This window comes from Cervus canadensis, chromosome 24, assembly GCF_019320065.1.
Source record: "Cervus canadensis isolate Bull #8, Minnesota chromosome 24, ASM1932006v1, whole genome shotgun sequence".
NCBI classification, from domain to species: Eukaryota; Metazoa; Chordata; class Mammalia; order Artiodactyla; family Cervidae; genus Cervus; species Cervus canadensis.
The window spans coordinates 2776578-2797484 of record NC_057409.1 but is presented as its reverse complement, the minus strand read 5'-3'; the positions used below and the strand labels follow the sequence as shown (position 1 = coordinate 2797484).

Here is a 20907-nt window from a genome sequence, read left to right as displayed (position 1 = left end):
TGAATGTAGCCCTCCAGGCTCCTCCGTCCATGGGATTTTCCAGGCAAGAGTACTGGAGTGGGTTGCCATTTCCTTCTCCAGGGGATCTTCCCGACCCAGGGATCAAACCCGGGTCTCCCGCATTGCAGGCAGATGCTTTACCGTCTGAGCCACCAGGGAAGCCAGACAGTCTTATACTAAAACATTATTCATTATGTATCTGAAATAAAAATGTAACAGACCAGTGCATTACCTTATCCAGCAGCAGGGATAAGTGGAAGAACGCACGCTCAGACTTCTGCGTCCCGGAGCAGTGTAGGGCAGGGTGGTGGTTTGCGAGGGTGCAGGCGGAAGTGGGGGGTGGGGAGAAGGGGGCCTGGGACGCCTCGCCGTGTGGTGTCCTGATTGCTGCGCCCTGGGGCAGCCACGCTTGTGCAGGGGTCAGAGACTCCCCCTTCCCTGTGACAACAGTGAGGTTATTCTGACAGAGCATCTTATCTTTGATCAGAGAAACGGGACTGGTGGAAGGAAGTCAGATACAAGGATGTGGCCCAAGTTGAGAGTCTATCCAGGAGGCAGAATTCTTTGTACCAGCGCGGGTGGGGGATCGTGGCCGAGTCAGCTATCACTCACGGGTGCCCTGAGTGTGTCAGTGCTCCGCTGTGGCTCTGTGAGTTGCAGTTCAGACGTGCGTTTTCCTGAGGCGGCGTAGTTCCCGTCATAGGTTCTGAGAAGTCCAGGCACAGACCTTCCAGGGGGCTGGATCTGGGTGCATAGGTACGGTCTCTGTGGCTCTGCCGTGCTCGGGAACGCAGGGAGGGGGTCTCCGGATGCCTGCTGCACCCCCAGCCCGGCTGCCCGGGCAGAGAAAAGGCCAGCCCCGGCCTGCATGTCAGGAACGCGAACCCGGGTCTCGGTTCTCACTCTCCTGTGGCTGTGCTCCTTGGGGTCCTGTGGTAACACACACACACCTAGGACTTCCACTCAGACTCCCGCGCACACACACATGCACGCACACACACACACTTGTCGCACACACACACACACTCACCCAGGACTTCGGCTGAAACTCCCACTGTCTGTGCTGCTCTGGAGCCATCGCCGGCTCATGTTTGAGATGCCTGGCTGGAGCCACACTGACATTGTTGTTGGTAACCATCAAAGTTTAGTTCTCGACTGGACACTCTGGGTGAAGATTCTTGCCTATCCATCAAGTTACTAATTTAAAAATAAAGCTGATTGGCCTTTGGGAGGCCCCATTTTGTAAGAGGGGCTTCTAGATGGTGCTAGTAGTAGAGAACCCTCCTGTCAGTGCAGGAGATGTGGGTTCAGTCTCTGGGTCAGGAAGATCCCCCGGAGGAGGGCATGGCCTCCTGAGGATAGAGGAGCCCGGCAGGCTGTGGTCCACGGGGTCGCAGAGAGGAGGACGTGACTGAGACAACTCAGCTTGTGCACACACACACAGACACAGACACACACAGACACATGTGCACGCACACACAGACAGACACACACAGACACACACAGATACGCGCACACACACACAGACGCACACACAGACACAGACACACAGATACGCGCATACACACACAGACACACACACAGACACAGACACACACAGACACATGTGCACGCACACACAGACACACACACACAGAGACACATGTGCACGCACACACAGACACACACACACAGACACATGCGCACAGACACACACAGATACGCGCACACACACAGACACACACACAGACACAGACACACAGATACGCGCATACACACACAGACACACACACAGACACAGACACGCACAGACACATGTGCACGCACACACAGACACACACACACAGAGACAGACACACACAGACACATGCGCACAGACACACACAGATACGCGCACACACACACAGACGCACACACAGACACAGACACACAGATATGCGCATACACACACAGACACACACACAGACACAGACACGCACACAGACACATGCGCATGCACACACAGACACACACACAGAGACACATGTGCACGCACACACAGATACGCATACATGCACAGACACACACGCACACACACAGACACACACACACAGATACGCACACATGCACAGACACACACACACAGACACACACAGACACACACAGACAGATGCACACGCACACACAGACACACACACAGATACGTGCACACACACAGATATGTGCACACACACACAGATACGTGCACGCACACACAGACACACACAGACATATGCGCACACAGACACAGACACACGCAGATACGCACACACGCACATGCACACACACACGTGTGCACACACACACATGCACAGACACACATGCGCACACAGAGAGAGAGAGACACACACACAGACACACACATGCACAGACACGCAGACACACAGACACACCCACGTGCACGCACACACACACGTGCGCGCGCACACACACACACGCTTGTAGGAGGACTTGTAGAAGTACTCCCCTCTCCCCACCCCCTGCCATGTGTCAAGGGCTTGTGTGTGTCATTCACTGTCCCAGGGACCGAGGATTCTGCAGTGAACAGGATCAAAGTCCTTGCCCTGGAAAAACTTACATTCTGGGGAGAGAGTAAAAAATCAGTGTTAAAAACAAAACAAAACAAAAATGGTTTCAGTGTTAGTATAAGTTTTTGGAAGAAATTACTGAAATATCTTTGTTCCATGGATTAGCCTCTTGGGATAGGACTGCAGTCAAGCCTGTTTTATACCAAATCCCATCATCTTGGGAGCGTCCTATGTTGGAGACGGAGCTGCCCGTGGCAGAGCTCAGGGGAGCGGGCAGTGTGGCTCTGGGCAGAGCTGGCTCTCAGCGGCCCTTTTCCCCCCCAGCGCCTGGGGCGGTACAGTACGTTCAGGTGTGACCTGGGCTGGAGCTACTGCTGCCCAGGCTGGAACTGATGGCTGAGAACAGCAGGCAGGGACATCAGTGCATCGGTTCCTGACGAGCACACTTGCCTTCCACTGGGCGCTGTGCTGAGTCCCGAGTGAAGGCGTCACCCCCAGCTGGGTCTGTTCTTCTTTTCCCCACTCTGCAGGTGGTAAAGACGTCCAGTAAGTTGCCCCAGGCCAAGAGGCCAGTGAAGAGTAGAATGAGGAAGTGTGACTTCAGAGCCTGTTCGCTCAGTCTGTACTATAATCCAGGGTATATTAGGCCAGTAGCGTCCTGGCCCAACACGTAAGCCAGGGTTCCAGCCCAGCAGAACAGTGACGCTGGGGAGAGGCTGTCACATGCTCAGCAGGCATATAGGTGCCCGGGGCCATCTCAAGTGGCCAGCGACTGGAAAGCAAGACCGCTTCCAACCCCAGCTGCCCTGGGCGGAAGCTTCTGAAGTCTCCCTTGCCTGCTTTGGACTTTGTAGGTGAGACCCTGTGGCCCACACAGCTGAGCAGGGCGGGTCATCCCTCAGCCTGTGCCTGGGCGGCGCGCCCCTGACTGTTGTTCAGTTGCTCGGCTGTGTCCTACTGACCCCATGGACTGTAGCGCACCAGGCTCCTCTGTCCTCCACTGCCTCCTGGAGTTTTCTCAGATTCACGTCCGTTGAGTAGTTGATGCTATCTAACCATCTCATCCTCTGTCATCCCCTTCTCCTCCTGTCCTCAATCTTTGCCAGCATCGGGGTCTTTTCCAGTGAGTTGGCTCTTTCCATCAGGTGGCCAAAGTATTGGAGTTTCAGCATCGGTCCTTCCAATGAATATTCAGGGTGGATTTCCTTTAGGATGGACTGGTTGGATCTCCTTGCAGTCCAAGGGACTCTCAAGAGTCTTCTCCAACACCACAGTTCAAAAGCATCAATTCTTCAACACTCAGCCTTCTTTATGGTACAACTCACATCTATGGGTTTCCCTAATAGATCAGCAGGTAAAGAATCCACCTGTAATGCAAGAGACCCCAGTTAGATTCCTGGGTCAGGAAGATCCCCTGGAGAAGGGATAGGCTACCCACTCCAGTTTTCTTGGGCTTCCCTGGGGGTTTAGCTGGTAAAGAATCCACCTTCAATGCAGGAGACCTGGGTTCAATCCCTGGGTTGGGAAGATCCCCTGGAGAAGGGAGCGGCTACCCACTCCAGCGTTCTCCCCTGGAGAATTCATGAACTACGTAGTCCTTGGGGTCGCAAAGAGTCGGACATGACTGAGTGACTTTTACTTTCACATCTGTACCTGACTTCCAGAAAAACCACAGCTTTGACTGTATGGACCTTGGTTAACAAAGTGATGTCCCTGTTTTTAATACATTATCTAGGTTTGTCAGAGTTTCCTTCCAAGGCACAAGCATCTTTTAATTTCGTCACTGCAGTCACTGCCTTCAGTGATTTTAGAGCCCAAGAAAATAAAATCTGCCCCTGCTTCCACTTTCTCCCCTTCTGCTTGCCATGAAGTGAGGGGACTGGATGCCGTGATCTTAGTTTTTTAATGTTGACTTCCTCCTTCCTCGTCGCTGTGTATTAGACCAGGGTTCCAGTCAGAGGGGGAGACTTCTCCCCCTGCTGTTTTCTCCTTGTGTGGGCCTTGGATGAACTCAGGACTGTGGGATGGGAGTAATACATCACGACTTCACAAGACAGCGTGAGCTTCCAGTAGGCAGCATACCGTCTGTGAAGGGCCCGGCCTGGGGCATGGTGCGTGACGGACGCTTGGTGTTCTCAGCACCAAAACGAACTGAGAACAGCCCCAATTTTGTTGTGTGTCTTTTTCGGGGAGAGTCGAGCACTCAGGTGGGTTTTGCTTCCAGAAGGAATTCTGAAATAAGCGGTCGTATAAGGGGGTTAATGGGGGGTGTGTGTGTGTCTGGGGTGCTGCCCAGTGTTTTGCTCACACAAAACAGCTGTGAGTCGTGGGCATGGTCGCCGTCTCCAGGGTGTGCCAGACAGTGCCTTCCGGGCTGAGTTCAAAAGCACCCCGCAGTCAGCAGAGGCGCCTCGAGAAGCCCATGGAGGCTGGTGGTCGAGGCAAGGGTCTTTCGGGGCCCCCAGGGATTGCCGTGGCTGTCAGCCCCTCTGCTGGGTGTCTGCCACATGATCTAACTTTTCCGTGTGGAAGGGTTGTTGGTGCCATTGGCAGCCGACTTGCCTGGTAAACGATACGGTGGGGCCTCCGTTAACCCAGACCCATGAAGCGCGTAAGTCAGCACATTGAAAATATAGTGTGGAAGTGACTCAAACCTGGAGGAATCCATTCTTGAGAACGCAGCCCTCCCTGCCTGGAATATTTTGGTGGAAGTTGATGTTTGATTTGGGAGGAAGAGGCCAGAGGCCTGGTTCCTAGCAGAGCTCTGGGTCCAGTTTAGCAGCGTTTGCCCTGGGATTCCAGGCGCCCCCCTCAGTGAGGGGTCCCAGGGGTGTCAGCCTGAGCACAGGAGCTGGGGCTCGGCGCTATGGGAAGCTGGCGGGACGCTACCTTTGCTGCAGGTAGGGCTGATGCTGCTCGCCGACCTGATAACGCCTGGCCGGGGGCCTGGAAAGAACTGGAAGGTCCGCCCGGCGTGGGAGCCTGTAGAGCGCCCGGCATGGACAGGCTCTTCCCCCGCGTTCTGCGGTTCCCGTCCGGCACACACAGGCTCTTCTTCCCCCGCGTTCTCCGGTTCCCGTGCGTGTGCAGCGTTTCCCATCTCCTCAGGAGCCCAGCGTGTGCTCTGCCACCCAGAGACTGGTCCCCGGCACACACACACTTCCGTGTGCGGGACCACCCTGGCAGCCCCGTCATTAGAGCTGCACGCAGTCTGGAGGGGAGGCCGTGTGGGAACTCACGCTCCACTGTAATCCAAGAACAGGTTTCTTCACAGCGGGACGCAGTTGGTATCAGACACATGTGGAAAAGAAAGGAATGGGCCCCTGGTTCTGGCAGGATGCCAAGGGCCAGATGTTGAATATGCTGACCACGGGCGCGCTGCAGATGCCGCCCGCCAACCGGGGCTCGACGTGTGATCTTAACCCCTGTTCTGCCTTCTCCTCTCTTTCTGCCAGGTCCCCAGCCTATGTGAAGACCTCCTGTCTTCTGTTGACCAGCCTCTGAAAATCGCCAGAGACAAGGTGGTGGGAAAGGATTACCTCCTGTGTGACTACAACAGAGATGGGGACTCCTATAGGTGAGCTCGCGCCCCGGGAACGCAGCAGGCGTGTCAGGCCCACCCTGGCCGCTAACTGCTGCTGCTAGCAGCTCAGGGGCCCCTGGCTTTGACAGCTGAAGGCCCATCAGCCTTCTTCCTCCTGTTCTGTCCGTCCTTCCATCCATCCTGTCATCCAGTCTCAACCAGCTGATGTTTGTGGAACGCTTCTAGTGCGCATTGGAGGTGCAGCAGTGAAGCAGGGGCCTCTGCCCTGGTGGGGCTTACCGTCCTAACGGGAGAGAGATGTTGTTAAAAAATGAGCTTCTTCATTAAACATCACATCGAATCCTGCAAAGGAGAAGGTCCAGGGTGTACGCATGACAGGGATCCCACGTGCAGGGAGGGCCTGTGTGCTTCAGGGCGTGTGAATGAAGCTTGTCAGACAGACATGGGGCCCTCCCTTTGTCTCACCATCACCCTTTCCAGAGCTGTGAATGACTGAGTCATTGTTCATCCCTGCCCCCAGGTGATCACTAGGCTAGAGCAAGGGACCCACCGGGATCTGGTCACTGTATGACTTGATCCCTGCAGCCAGAGCCAGGCTTATTGAGGGCAGCATAGAGAAGGCCAGGGTCGACTCCAGGAAGACTTCCTGAAGGAGGGGATGTCTGAGCTAGGTTTTTAAAGGTGCCTAGAAGTTCTTAAATATTAAAAAAAAAAAAAAGTGAAAGTGAAAGTCGCCTAGTCGTGTCCAGCTGTTTGTAATCCCATGGACTATACAGTTCATGGAATTCTCCAGGCCAGAATACTGGAGTGGGTAGCCTATCCCGCCTCCAGGGGATCTCCCTGACCCAGGAATCGAACCGGGGTCTCCTGCATTGCAGGTGGATTCTTTACCAACTGAGCCATCAGGGAAGCCCTGATAAAGATGGAGTGGGGGAAAGATGGGGAAACCTTAAACCCACCCAGTATTCCCGAGCTGGTTGGCGATGGTCAGTGCCTTGGAGAATGGTGGAGGAATGCCGTCGGCTTAGGTTCATGTAGAGGCCACAGAGCCTGGGCCAAGTCTCGTTGCCTTGGCCTCGTGCTCTCTGGGGGCCGGGTGGGCCCTGAGAAGTAAAAGCAGGAGAAAACCGCCGGGGCAGCCGGCGTGGGCTCCGGGGCAGCACCGCCTGCGGGAGCGGCTGGGCCCTCTGCGGGTCAGCCTCTGGTCCCTGGTTCTCTCGGGTGTCAGCTGGAGGGGGCAGGGCTCACTCTCCTCACGGGGCGCTCAGCAGCCCGTCTCAGGGAGCAGGCACTGAGGCGCTCTTCTGTGGAGCCTGTTTGTCCTGCTGAGGAATCCAGAGAGGAAGCAGATGCGGAAACCGTGGAGATTGTTGAAGAGGTGGACAAGGATAGGAAGAGGCGGGAGGGGGCGGCAGGCCTGGCTGGGACAGGCTGGTCAAGGCTGATGTGAGCCTTCAGGACGAGAAGGTTCCCTCCCGCGCAGGTCTGGGGGCAGAGCGTCCCGCGTGAAGGCCCCGGGTGGGACGCGGTGTCCAGTGAGCCCGGCAGGGAGGGGAGCGTGGGGTGGAGGGGAGGCCAGAGGCCTTGAAGGCAGGGCGACGGGATGCAGGCCAGTGCAGGGCGCTTGGGGGTCAAGGGAAGCAATGCCCCTGGAGTGCCGCCCAGCACAGAAAGTGAAGCGGGGGGGAGGTGTCAGTCGCTCAGTCCTGTCCAACCCCATGGGCGGTAGCCGCCCGGCACCTCTGTCTGTGGGGATTCTCCAGGCAAGAATTTTGGGATGGGTAGCCATTCTCCAGAACTTGGCAGGGGGATTACAAAGAACTAATGCTACTTAAAAGAGACCAGACAGCTGTCCTAGAACGGTGTGCCTTTCCTAGCTTCAGATGGAAGTTGGGTGAAGAGTGTACTTCTGCCTGATCCAGACTAGAGCCCAGAGCAGAGGCGGGGAGAGGTGGTCGGGTTTGAGGTTGGTCTGAGAAGCAGAGCCAGTGGGGTTTGCGGATGGAGGGAGTGGGGGAGGAGCAGCTGGAGAGACGGGGCGGGGTGGGGGGGTGCCTGACCGTGGAGGCGAGGAAGGCTCGGGGCAGGGGCGGGTTTGGGGACGTCTTAAGCTCCAGATGCCTAGCGGATGGAAGTGGAGAGTCAGACAGCCTGTGCATGTTCTTGAGTCCAGGGAGGTCTAGGTGGGTGATGGAGGTACAGAGGTGGGCATCCCGCTCCAAGGTGGTGAGACCGCCTGAGGCAGGTCCGGCTCAGCCTGAGGGGGCTGGCCACTGCCAGGTCGTGGGCAGAGGGCCGTGTCCCGTCCTCAGTGGGGGCATCCTGGAAGAGGGGCCCCAGAGCTGAGGCTTGCTAAGTCAACATTGTCGTCACATTTCTTGTTTCCTCCTGAAAATTCGGGCTTGCTGCATGAGACAGCTCTTCCCCAGTGGCTGCTGGAAGGCTGGGGTTGTGTCCACTCCGGGTCACCCTGCCGGCTCCCATCTGCATTCCTGGGGGCTCCCAGGGGCCTGGGGGTCTTCGGCCAAAGAGGAGCCCGGGCACAGGGCTCTCCTTTTTTCTCTTCTCGGTATACAACTTCAAGGTCTTCTGATTTTCTCCACACATTTCTGTCCTAACTGTGTTTGATCGTTTGCTTAAATAAGATCCTTATGGTGTGACAGTTTGCCAGCAGCGCTGTTTGAAACCTGTTAGCTGAAACAAAAAGCATTCTCTGAGGGAAATGAAAGGCCTGACTTTTGAAATCTAAGCGTTCCTGTCCATCTGTCTTTTTTCAAATGGCCTCCATTTAAGCTCTTTAATGTGTTCTGAGTGCCCCTTCCACTCAGAATATTCTGGGTAATGTTATGATTTTTTTTCCCCCAGCTACAATTACCCCGGCTCCAGGATGAACGGCTGGAAATGCTGTCATCTGTGAGCCAGGGGAGATGTGAGTTACAGGCTTCTTGAAAATTCCAGACTCCCAGTCAGCAAGAGAGATGGGCTCCCATGTCTCAATCGGGTCACCTTTAAACAAAATCCGGCTGGGCGGGTCTTGCAGCGCCCCCACCGCCCCGCCCCCAGACAGCAGTGGTCGTGTAACCGCGGCTGCGAAGGCCAGGCCTCTGAGGGTGCCGCAGGTGAGGAGTGGAGGTTCTCACACTCGGATTCCTTTCCACCCGCTCTGGCGAGCGGAGGTACCAAGCCTCCTGGTTTATGTATAAATGGTGGTGACAGCGCTCTTCACCTTTGGGTCTGGTAAGAGGTCTTCGTTGATTTTTTTTTTTTTTTAATTCTTAGGTGTCCCCCAGCAGAAAGAGCAGAGAGTTGCTTCATCTCTGTCGGTTCGGAGGAGCGCCCGCCAGATTGGCCGGGGGTCCTCTCCTCCCCGCCCCGTGCTGGGCGCTGGGCCACGAGGGCAGAGCGTGCCGTGGGCTCCTGCCCAGAGCACCCTTGCTGCCCGGGGCAAGGTGGGGGCGGGCTGTGACCGTGGCAAGGGGTGGGGGACAGGCGGAGAACCGGTTCCTCCTGCTGCGTGTCAGGGTGGAGGCGGGCGTGCAGTGACCCACACACCTCCTACTTTGTTGTTCTCGAGCACGTGGTGGAGCGCCAGGCCCCCTTCCAGGTGGGAAGCAGGACAGACACGGCTCCTGCCCTCCAGGAGCTTAGCTTCTCAAGCTGACCGTCTAAACTAGTTTCCAGTTCAGTAAAGTTTTAGGATTCAATTCCGCAGCCGCACCAGTGCTCAGGAGCCACCTGAAGCTCCTGCCATTGTTGGGGAAGTTGTGCCAGGCAGCGCTGTTCTGAGGGGTGAGCGCGGTGAGACCAGCCCTGCCCGGGGCGGGAGAGGGGAGCGCGGCCCTGGCGGGCCCCGGCACCCTTGCCTGTGACCTGGGCACAGCCAGTGTGACCCGCAGGCTGCCTGCTGGTCATGGGGCAGCAGGGACGGCTCCCGCCCTTGTTGCTTGCAGGGTCTCCCGACGCGCATGAGTGAGGTGGGGGCTGGTGTGGAAAGAAGGCTGCCCAGGCACCTCCTGCTCTGAGGGCAGCTACTGCGGGGAGACCCTCAGGGTCCCCTGGCACAGCGACTCTGCCCTCACTCGCCTGTGTGGGCTCGCAGCCTTGAAAGGGGGGCCTCTGCCCGAGGGCGACGGGGAAGTTGCTCGGCTGACATGATGGATCTGCTGAAGTAGGTGCCGGGCATCAGGTACCAGGGAGAAAGATGTTTATACACAGGATTCATTAAGGAGACAGGGATGCCTTTTGTTCTTTACCGTCAATCCCAAATCAGTCGGTTCTGAGTCCTTCGCGACGTGAAGTGGTGTGGTCGGGCGGGGAGACGGGAAGGGCAGTAGGGTTTCTGACCACTGACGCGTCTTGCTGTTTACAGCCCAGGGTGTGAAGGACTTTGTCCGGATTCTGCATCACCCTGCCCGCCTCTCTTTTCCCCTCTCTCCTTTGTGATTCTTTCTTTGCACCCCCAGCCTTGTGGCGTCCACCTGCGGGAATTAACGAGTGCGTTTCCCTTACAACCACCTTCCCAGCACCCTCTGTGGTTAAATGCTTTCCTGATGTGGCAAAACACATTTTTAAAAGCACAGCGAGTCTTTGGGCTGGAAAAAGTGAGGCTGGTTCTCATTACTCTGCAATGTTCTGTGTGCACACAGCCCGTGGAGGCTGGAGGGCCGTCCTCTGCCACGGGGAGGACTCCGTCCCTGGGGTGTCCTTACATGCAATCTGCGGTCTCTTGCTGCCCTAACCGACAGCTCTCATTTTAATCCTTAATTGTCTGAGACAATCTGTGAGGAGAGTCACATTTTCTCCAGAATGGCTGGCAAGTCAGGAAGGACTGAGGGGTCTCTCTTCATCAATACAGTGGTGAGAACAAAGGAAGATTTTTAAAAGATGCCACTCTCTGGGCACTTGATGTACTTTCCTCCTTTGCTCCTCGAAGCAGCCCTGTGGGTAAAGAGTAGCCTCTGTTTACACAAGAGGAAAAGGGGGCTCAGAGAACTCAAGACACGTGTTGGAAACACACAGCCAGTGAGAGCTGGGGCCTGGCTGTCACACCCAGGTCTGACGCTCTGAGCCCTTGCTCTCCGAGCCTCTAGGAAGCAGACGCCACGTCTGTGGCCAGGGCCTGCGGGTCGCGGCTGCTGCTCTGAAATCTCAGAAGCCAGGGCTGACGGGCTCGACGGCCCCGTCTGCCTGGAACGAGTCATGTGACCTTTTCCCTCTGCCCTGCAGGTCACCATGGAGTAACAAGTATGACCCTCCCCTGGAAGACGGGGCCATGCCTTCTGCTCGGCTGAGGAAGCTGGAGGTGGAAGCCAACAACGCCTTTGACCAGTACCGAGACCTGTGAGTTAAGGGGCTCCCCTGATACGTAGATCGGAGAGGAGACACGACCGGCCCCCTGGCTGGCCTGACCAGGGATAGCTCGGAGCGCCCGCAGGACACTGGGCGGGAGTGTGGTCCTCGGGTCCGTCATGAGAGGCGGCTGGCGTGTCCGAGGGCAGCACCTCCTGTGTGCGGGACTCCAGGCCCGATGCCCTGTACCCGTCGTCTCGGATCTTCCCCAGCATGGGTGCTATTGTAGTCCCCTTGTTTGCCGACGAAGAAATCAGCTCAGAACGATTCACTGAATTGTGTCGGAGGCCAGAGGCAGAGCGAGGAGTCAAACCCGGGTCTGCCGTCTCCAGCGGCCCCTCTGGGTCTCATGGTACCACCCACCCTGACGGTTCTTGCCTGGGGCCCAGGACCCTCCTCCAAGGCCGGGGGTATTGGGGGGAAGGCTGTGGGGAGAGTTGGGGTTCCTCAGTATATACAGCTCCCTCCAAGCCAGTATTGCTGCCTCCGGAGTCGTTGGGGGCCTCAGCCTGCACCTTTGTGGTTGCAGTTAGTCACTAAATCGTGTCTGACTCTTGTGACCCCACGCACTTGGGAATGTGCTTTTGCTGCGTCTACCTGGAGTTCTGCCTCCTGCCACACCCCCAGAAAGGGTGGCCACTCACCTCATCCACCTCGCACGGAAAGGCTCCAGAGAAGGTTATCTCCAGAGCATTTTTTTCTTACTAGGATCTCATTTTTAATTAAGCTCCATATTGAGAATATAGCAAACCTATAATATACACAGTGCTGCCTCAGTACAGACCCAGTGATTCAGGGGAGGACTTGGCATATATGTCTATAACGGACCAGATAGTAAACACTATAGGCTTTGCAGGCCACATCAGTCCTATCACTTTTTCTTTATTCTTTCTTTTTTATGTATAATTATCCTTACCTCGTAGCTCAGTTGGTAAGGAATCTGCCTGCAATGCAGGAGACCCGGGTTCAATTCCTGGGTTGGGAAGAGCCCCTGGAGAAGGAAATGGCAACCCACTCCAGTATTCTTGCCTGGAAAATCCCATGGACAGAGGAGCCTGGCAGGCTCCATGGGGTCACAAAAGTCAGAGCAGCTAAGCGGCTAAGCACACATCCCACACCCTTAAGAACGTAAAGCCACCTCTTGAGCCTTGAGGTAGGCAGCATTCGGTCTTCAGTCTAGAGAGTGCCCACCCTGACCTGACCTGGGGTGTAGGCGGGAAAAAGACACGAGAGAAACAGAGCATCCGACTGCCGCAGCATTGTCCGGACGCGGTGATGTCACCCTCACAGAAGGAACCTCAGGCTCCATCTTGCAGACAGCTGGCATGGTGGTCCAGTTTTTAGCAGATTTGATATACATACTACAGAATACAGAATTATATGTGTCCATCTGACACATGCATCGACAAAAAGACCCCCGACACAGGAGCCAAAGCCCAGCTCTGAGGAAGCCGGGAGCCGACGGCCCCTAACACCCGCGCTGCCCCAGACACGTCGCTCTGCGGTCCAGCTTGCCTTCACTCTGCCGTGTGCCAGTATTCTACGTGCAGTGTCTCTAATCCTTTCAAGAACCTCTGGGGCCGTTGATATTCCCATTTTTACTGATGAGACTGGGGTTCCCAGAGGCTAAATGAACCCCCTCACACACACACAGGACTTGGAGGCGAAGAGCTAGAAGTTGAGTCTATATTTGTCTGATGTTTCCACATGTTACTGAGTCTCACCGTAGAGTAAGTCCCAGTGACTGAAGAGTCATCACATCGAGAACGTTGCTGTGTGGCAGAACAGCTCCTTCCCCAGTGATGCCGAGAGGTGGTCTCTTTGCTGGCATCTCTGGCTTATTTATAGTTGTTTTTACCCAGCCATGTGGCAAGAAGCCCGTCCATCTGCTGAACAGGAGTTCCCAAGTGGAGTCAGTTTCGTGGGTTAATGGTAATGTTGATGGTGAAACAGCAGTGCTGATCGCAGCAGTTACCGGCCAGCGCTTGGCGAGCCTGGCGTCCTCTGCCTCCCTCGGTCTTGCTGAGTCTCCACGTCGGCCTGTGCCCGAGGGCTGTCCCCGTTTCCCAGCTGAGATGACAGATTCAGAGAGGGGAAGTCTTTTATCCGGGTTCACCTAGCCAGTGGTATATTTCACATGTTCTATTCCAGTTTAAATTTAAAACCACCCTTACCCAACTCCAGAGTGCCAAATGTGGCTCATTTACTTGACCAGCATTGGAGTGTTTGACACAAGCCGGATGCTCGCCAAGCCCTAGGGCTCTGGCCTTGAGTACAGGTGACCACGTCCTTGCCACGTGGAGCGTCCACTGTGGACACGCAGACAATAGAGTGTGAGTGGGTTGGTGTCGCGAAGGGTGATGGGACAGAGCGGCCCGGGGTTTGCGCAGCGGGGTCGGAACGTGTCCGGGAGCTGACACTGAGGTCTGGTCCCCAGGCGGGAAGGGGCAGCCAGGCAGGGTGGCTTTCGGGTCCTCCGAGGATCAAAACAAGGCCAGTTCTTATTTCTTATGGGCGTAAACGCTTGAGTGGTGATTTCCTGGCTACAGGGATGCGGGTGCATCTGTTCCCCTTGGAGTGCGGGGAGGGGCCGGGCCTGGGGAGAGGCTCGTGTCCCCCTGACCCCTCCCTCCTCCCTGGTGGCTCTCGCTGGTTCGCGTGTGTGATGGCGCGTGGTCTGTCCGACGTGTGCCTCCTGTGAGGCCTCAGCGGGCCTCATCCAGTAGAGCATTTCCCCATCCCCCTTCACAAGTCCTCCCCGTTGGAACAGTGGCTCTGTAGGGTACGTGGGAGGTGTCCACCAGGCCATCAGATCTCTGTAAGGGGAGGGCCTCCAGGCAGTTAGCCTGCTGGGAATCGGCAGGAGCTGAGTTTGTCCCCCAGGTCTAACTCTCCGCACCGCCTCCTGAGAAAGTTCCCCGCCTGGGCAGAGTCCCCCTTGAAGGGGCTTTCCACCTTGATGACCCGTATTGTGCGTGGGCCTGCGCTTCCCTCTGAAGGTGAGCTGACCTGCGGGGGAGTGGGGAGGGGTGACAGGGCAGCTTCCTGCACCCAGGGTGGGATCTCACAGGACAAGCCGGCCCTGAGGTTCTGGGACGGTCTGTAGAGCTGGAGTCCGGGCCCAGAGCTGCCCCTGAGGTTCTGGGATGGTCTGTAGAGGTGGGATCCGGGCCCAGAGCCGCCCCTGAGGTTCTGGGACGGTCTGTAGAGGTGGGATCCGGGCCCAGAGCCGCCCCTGAGGTTCTGAGACGGTCTGTAGAGGTGGGATCCGGGCCCAGAGCCGCCCCCGAGGTTCTGAGACGGTCTGTAGAGGTGGGATCCGGGCCCAGAGCCGCCCCTGAGGTTCTGAGACGGTCTGTAGAGGTGGGATCCGGGCCCAGAGCCGCCCCTGAGGTTCTGGGATGGTCTGTAGAGGTGGGATCCGGGCCCAGAGCCGCCCCTGAGGTTCTGAGACGGTCTGTAGAGCTGGAGTCCGGGCCCAGAGCCGCCCCTGAGGTTCTGGGATGGTCTGTAGAGGTGGGATCCGGGCCCAGAGCCGCCCCCGAGGTTCTGAGACGGTCTGTAGAGGTGGGATCCGGGCCCAGAGCAGCCACTGAGGTTCTGGGACTGTCTGTAGAGGTGGGATCTGGGCCCAGAGCCACTGCTGAGGTTTTGGGACGGTCTGTAGAGGTGGAATCTGGGCCCAGAGCAGCTCCTGAGGTTCTGGGACGGTCTGTAGAGCTGGAATCCGGGCCCAGAGGATGCTGTTCTGTCCGCAGCGGAATCAATGTGCTCTTCGAGGCGGGGAGGAGAGGGTACACGGCCTCCGGGCGGCACCCGCAGAGGATGGCAGGGGGCCCTTCATTCCCGCGTATGTGGGGGCGGCCTGGTCACCCCCATCACAGCAGCCACAGGCCCCCGGAGGGGCGGTCTCACCAGTGCGCTGGGACGCCCTCCCTGAGACCCTGTGTCAGGACCATTTCCCAGTTGCTGAACCAACCCATTTCTTGTCTAATAATTATGAATCCAAGTCTCCTTTTTCTTTCTTTCCTTCCTTTCCTCTCCTCACCCCGCCCCCCCCCCCGCCCCAGTATCTTGCCCACTTCCTGTTGTCAGAGTGCCCTATGGGTTGTCAGTGGTTGCGTTAGTGACCTTGAACTCTCCCCTTCTGGCTCTGGGGCAGACGGAGATCAGCCCGGGGCTCAGAGACCTCGCCCCTGTCTTGGGCAGTGCAGGCCAGTGGTCACTGCAGGTTTCCTGGGGCCAGGTTGTTCCACGGGCCGCGGGGCTGTGGGCCTCACCTTTCACCCTGTCCTTCGTTCCTGCCCCTCCCTAGTCTCGGCCTCTCCCGCAGCGAGGAAGATTCTGCTGTCACCATGGTGCTCCTGATGGAGAATCTACCTGCCATTGCAGGAGACACGAGGTTTCAGTCTTCAGTCTCTGCGTCGGGAAGATCCCCTGGAGGAGGAAATGGCAACCACTCCAGCATTCTTACCTGAGAATCCCATGGACAGAGGAGCCTGGCGGGCTGTAGTCCATGGGGCTGCAAAGAGTTGGACACAACTAAGTGCGCGCGCGCGCGCGCACACACACACACACACACACACACACACACACACACACAACACACACACACACACACACACACACACACACACACACACACACACACACTCTGAAGGAAGCCACAGCGCTAACCCTAACCCTAACCCTAACACACACACACACACACACACACACACTGAAGGAAGCCACAGCGCTAACCCTAACCCTAACACACACACACACACACACACACACACACACACACACACACACACACACACACACACACACACACACACACACACACACACACACACACACACTGAAGGAAGCCACAGCGCTCCTCCATGGAGCCTTCCACCTACCTTCCTTCAGTTCAGTTCAGGCGCTCAGTCATGTCCGACTGTTTGCGACCCCATGGACCGCAGCACGCCAGGCCTCCCTGTCCATCACCAACTCCCAGAGTTTACTGAAACCCATGTCCATTGAGTCGGTGAAGCCATCCAACCATCTCATCCTCTGTTGTTCTCTTCTCCTCCCGCCTTCAGTCTTTCCCAGCAGCAGGGTCTTTTCAAATGAGTCAGCTCTTCGCATCAGGTGGCCAGAGAATTGGAGCTTCAGCTTCAGCATCAGTGCTTCCAATGAATATTCAGGACTGAATTCCTTTAGGATGGACTGGTTGGATCTCCTTGTCATCCGAGGGACTCTCAAGAGTCTTCTCCAATACCCACCTTCCTTACACGTCAGCAAACGGGCTCAGAGGGTCACTCTGGGGGGGTCTCCCCCGACACTGCCTCGCGTCCGCTGGCTCTGTTGCTGAGCCGCTGCCTGAGGGGCTGAGGAGATGGCCCGCGTCCTGGGCTTGTGGACAGGCGCCCGGAGCCTTGGGCAGACCCAGAGGGAAGAGAGTGATTGCAGGGCCTCCGCCAGGAGAGGCCGGGTGCCCGGGGCTCCCGGGGGGTGGAGGGCGCTCCCGGGCAGCCCGCTGTTGGGGGGAGGGGGCTCGGCCGGTGTCCCTGGGGCTTGAGGACTGTGACAGGCAGGCCCTCCCCTTTTCTCGCCCGGACTGTAACTCCTGCTGTTCCTGAATCCTGGGATCCTGGTGGGTCAGAGAACTAGGACCGAGTCTGCCTTGTGCTCTGGCCTCTTGCCCACTCATCCCCCGACAAGGGGCTGGACGCTGCCCTCGGGCTTCAAACCCCACCCCTGCCCCGCCCCCCCGTGCTCTGAGATGCCTCCAGGGGCTCCCTGTTCTGTGGCTCCCAGCAGGAGGGGCCCTCGTCTACACCAGGGAGGAGCACTGAACTCCGCTCACGGAGGTCGTTCGTCTGAAGGGCTGGGGAGTCAACCAAAGAAAAACAAAAACAGGCCAAAGGCACCCTTTCCTGCCGTACCGTGCTCCGGGGCCCTCCTCTGGCTTATGTCTTCAGCCTGAGCTGGGAGTGAAGACAGCTCCTGGTTCCTGGCCCTGGTCCCCAGCCTTCTTCTCCCTCCTGGCGTTCTCCTAACAAGATGCGGGGAAGGAGACCACGGTCAGCGTGGAGGTGGAGCTGAGCCGCGACCCAGCCAGGCGTCCTGGGCCGCACCAGGCCTGCCTGCCTGAAGAGGGGGGCTCACCAGCCCCAGAGGCGTCTCTGTGCCGTGGGGGATGGAGGCTTTGTCACCATCATCCCGGAGGAAGCCCTTGGCTTCTGTGCTTGGGCTCCAGGCTTGGATCGCCCGGCCGTCGAGGTTCTGACTCTGTAGGGATTAGGATGAGTCACCGGCATGTCGCAATGATGTGGTCTGAGCGAGAGGCCAGGCCGGGACCGGACGGACCAGCAGCCCCCCCGGTGCCCCCTGCCGCCTGTGCACAGGTTTCTGCAGGGTGGCTCGGAAGTGCCAGCAGTCGGGAGCATGCCTGCCTTCCCACAGCGGGCACGGGGCGCCTGGGGCCCCAGAGAGTGGAGCCAGGGCTCCTGCCTGGTTCCGTGAAGCCCGTTCCTCACTCCTCCTGCCTCCCTGCCCTCCCATCCCTTTCACGATTATTGCGTTCCTGCTTTGCCATTGCTAGTGACGGAGAGGGATCCTGGTGGGAAACTTTCCCAGGAGAATAACTGTTAAGCAGCTGTTGATTGCACCGGTCTGATTTTAGATCGGAACAGTCCATTTGCTGAAAATCCTCAGGAGATGACAGGCGGGTTTCGCTGGAGTGCTGGCACTGGGGGAGGTCATGGTCTGCTCGCCAGTCGTCTGGAATGTCATCACCCCCCTTCCCAGACCCTCCCACCCTGGCCGCCAGCATCCCGGCGACTCCCAGTCTCCTCTGCCACGGCCCGAGGTGCTGGGGTGCAGGGAGATGGAGCGGGAAGGGCCGCCTCTCAGGCAGCCAGCCCACAGGACGCTGCTTTCCTGGCAGAGCCGTCTCCGCTTTCTCAGGCCCAGGCCTGGGGCGGCTCATTGGTCCCCAGACCTCATCACACGGCCCCAGCGAGCCGTCTCCCTGGGGGAGACCTAGCAGAGGCCGGCGCTTGCCGCTGCCAGAGAAGCATCTCATTGCGGTGTGAGCCGCCAGCAGGCCGCCGCGCACCCCGCGGTCAGCGCTTTGCGTCCCCAGGTTCACAGAGAAGAGGGGAAGCCTGCCCCGCTCTGCCTCTGACTGGGCCCTCGGTCAGCCCGGGTTCTTCCGAGCCCAGATGTTCTAACCCAGGGGCCTGGCACTGCTTTCTCTCAGACATGATTGCTCCCATCTGTGCCAGGCAGCTGGCCCCACGCTCTGCGATCCTCGGCTCTTGGCTTGCAGCAGATAATACCTTCAAACATGCGGTTGCAATTTATTGGCCTTATAAGTTAATTTTAGTGGGTGTGCAATTGATTGAAATCAAAGCTTAATGAAGGCCAGAGTCGGGGGCGGAGGCATGGGGCGGGAAGGCACTTTGTGTTCTCCTTGCTTCGGGTCCGAGATAATCTTCAAACGCTTTAATTAGGTTTTCTAATCAGCCCCTCTTGTCTGGAAGAAGTTTACAGAGTGAAACGAGGCTGGCGCCCTGGTGGCAGGCGCGGGGCCCGCGAGCCTCTGCCGCAGCAGCTGGGGTGCCGGGCCCTCTCCCCCCCGGTCCTCTGCCTCCTCTCCCTGCCCCGGGGCCCGCGTTACAGTTGTGGCCATTTCTGCTCCTTCCTGCCTCCCTTCCGTCCCCTGTGCCTCCGTCAGATGGTGCTTGAGCAACACCAGCCGGCAAGGGAACACCCCGCTCCAGGGGTCTGTAGGGAAACAGCGTGTTGCCCAGGTCTGTTTGTGTTCAAAACTCAGACTTCGCACCCTGGCCCCCAAGGGACCACCTCTTCCTGGGGTGTGAGCGTTGGGCCCGGAGGGTTTGGGTGTGTGGGTCCCGTTGGGACTCGTAGGTGACAGCGGGAGGCTGGCTGCTGAGATGGAAGTAGCAGAAGTGTGCATCCGTGTGCTCACTCAGTCGTGTCCGACTCTGCGGCCCCACGGGCGGTAGCCCGCCAGGCTCCTCTATCCATGGGGTTCTCCAGGCAAGAACACTGGAGCGGGTTGCCATGCGCTCCTCCAGGGGATCTTCCCGACCCAGGGATCACACCTGCGTCTCTTGTGTCTGCTCCATTGGCAGGTGGGTTCTTTAGCACTGGTGCCACCTGGGAAGCCCAGCAGACCCTCCCAGGAGCTGGCTCTGACCCCAGGACTGCGTCCGGGTCAGGCTACAGAGTGGGGAGGAGCTGTGCCGTGGAGGAGGCCGGGCCACGGTTCTCTGCTGTGTCCTTGCTGGCTGACGGTGGGCCAGTGGTCCCCTTGCTGAGTCTCCATTTCCTTGTCTCTCAGTCAGCCGCGCCCATCTTGGTGTGGGGCGCTGTTCCCCTCCCAAGGCTCCCCTTTGTCCACTTGCCCTTCCAGGGTAACAGAATCATCCTCGTTGGGCGGCAGTCCCGTGCGTGGAGGTCTTAGGGCGGTGTGTTTGCGGTTGTGGCCGTGGGGTGGTGTGGGTGCAGACGTGGCAGACAGTGGGCCGCGCTCAGGAGGCTGCAGGCTCCGCTGGGGCCCGGCCCCGGCCCACAGAGAGGCCGCGAGGAGGTCTGCTTCAGCAGTGGGCTGCTGTGGTCACCGTGTGCCGTGACGGGAGGCAGTACTCAAGACCGAACCTCCAGGGTTTCCCGGGACCCTGCAGTGCTCTCGGAGGTGTGGGTGCCACGGGGGTGGGCCTGGAGGGCCCCTTGGTGCGCAGCAGGGGCGAGGGGTCCCCAGGGGAAGAAGTGAACCGAGGCCCAAAGAACTCGCTTGATTTGGTAAGCGCTGAGAAAAACCAAAACACGGGCACGGCGGCGGGGAGAGCTCCTACAGCGGGGCTGGGGAGGGGCCGTGGGGGCCCTGGAGCGGCGTCCCTGTCGCAGGGGGAGGACGTCCCGACATCGCAGGCTGGAGGTCCCGGGCTGGCCTCTGGGAGCTCGGACTTGGGGGGCTTCCTGCGCTCCCTGATAGGAATGGTCACGGCGCGGAGACTGTCACGTAGACACTGCGGTTTAAGCCGAGCTGCAGCCTCCCTCACAGAACCTGTGGATGAGGCAGGGGGTGCACCAGGTAGAACCCTGGGCCTTGAGACCCCGGGGGCTCCCCGGCCCGTCGCTGGGAGATGAGGTCCCGGTGTGACTTGGTGCTGGGCGCTGGAGGCGTTCCTGGAGCCCGCACCCGGTTCCCTCCACGGCCTCGGCTGTCCCCTTCCCCTGGAGTGACTCGGGCCACGAGCACGGCTCTTCTGAGTCCAGTGAGTCCTCCTGGCGAATCACGGAAGCTCAGGTGGTTGTGGGCAGCCAGGCCAGGCTGTGTACCCAGGCCAGGAGAGGTGGGTGGGCTTCTCTGAGCCGAGGGGCTTGCTGGCGTGGCGGGAGAGCGCAGGCTGCTGGGACAGGAGGGTGGAGAGAGGCGCAGAGGCCCTTGTCCGGTGTGGCCGGGGTGTCGTCCTCCGTGCCTGG

General features: G+C 58.4%; 1 protein-coding gene across 4 annotated transcripts in view; it reads left to right on the top strand.

The window, feature by feature from the left end:
• Window positions 1–20907, top strand: part of CAPZB (capping actin protein of muscle Z-line subunit beta) — a 137786-nt gene that overhangs the window by 92559 nt on the left and 24320 nt on the right. For all 4 annotated transcript variants that reach the window (XM_043446079.1, XM_043446078.1, XM_043446077.1 and 1 more), the window contains exons 3-4: window positions 5981–6102; window positions 11296–11409. In XM_043446079.1, the coding sequence (XP_043302014.1) occupies window positions 5981–6102; window positions 11296–11409 (236 nt within the window). The remainder of the gene's footprint in view (window positions 1–5980; window positions 6103–11295; window positions 11410–20907) is intronic.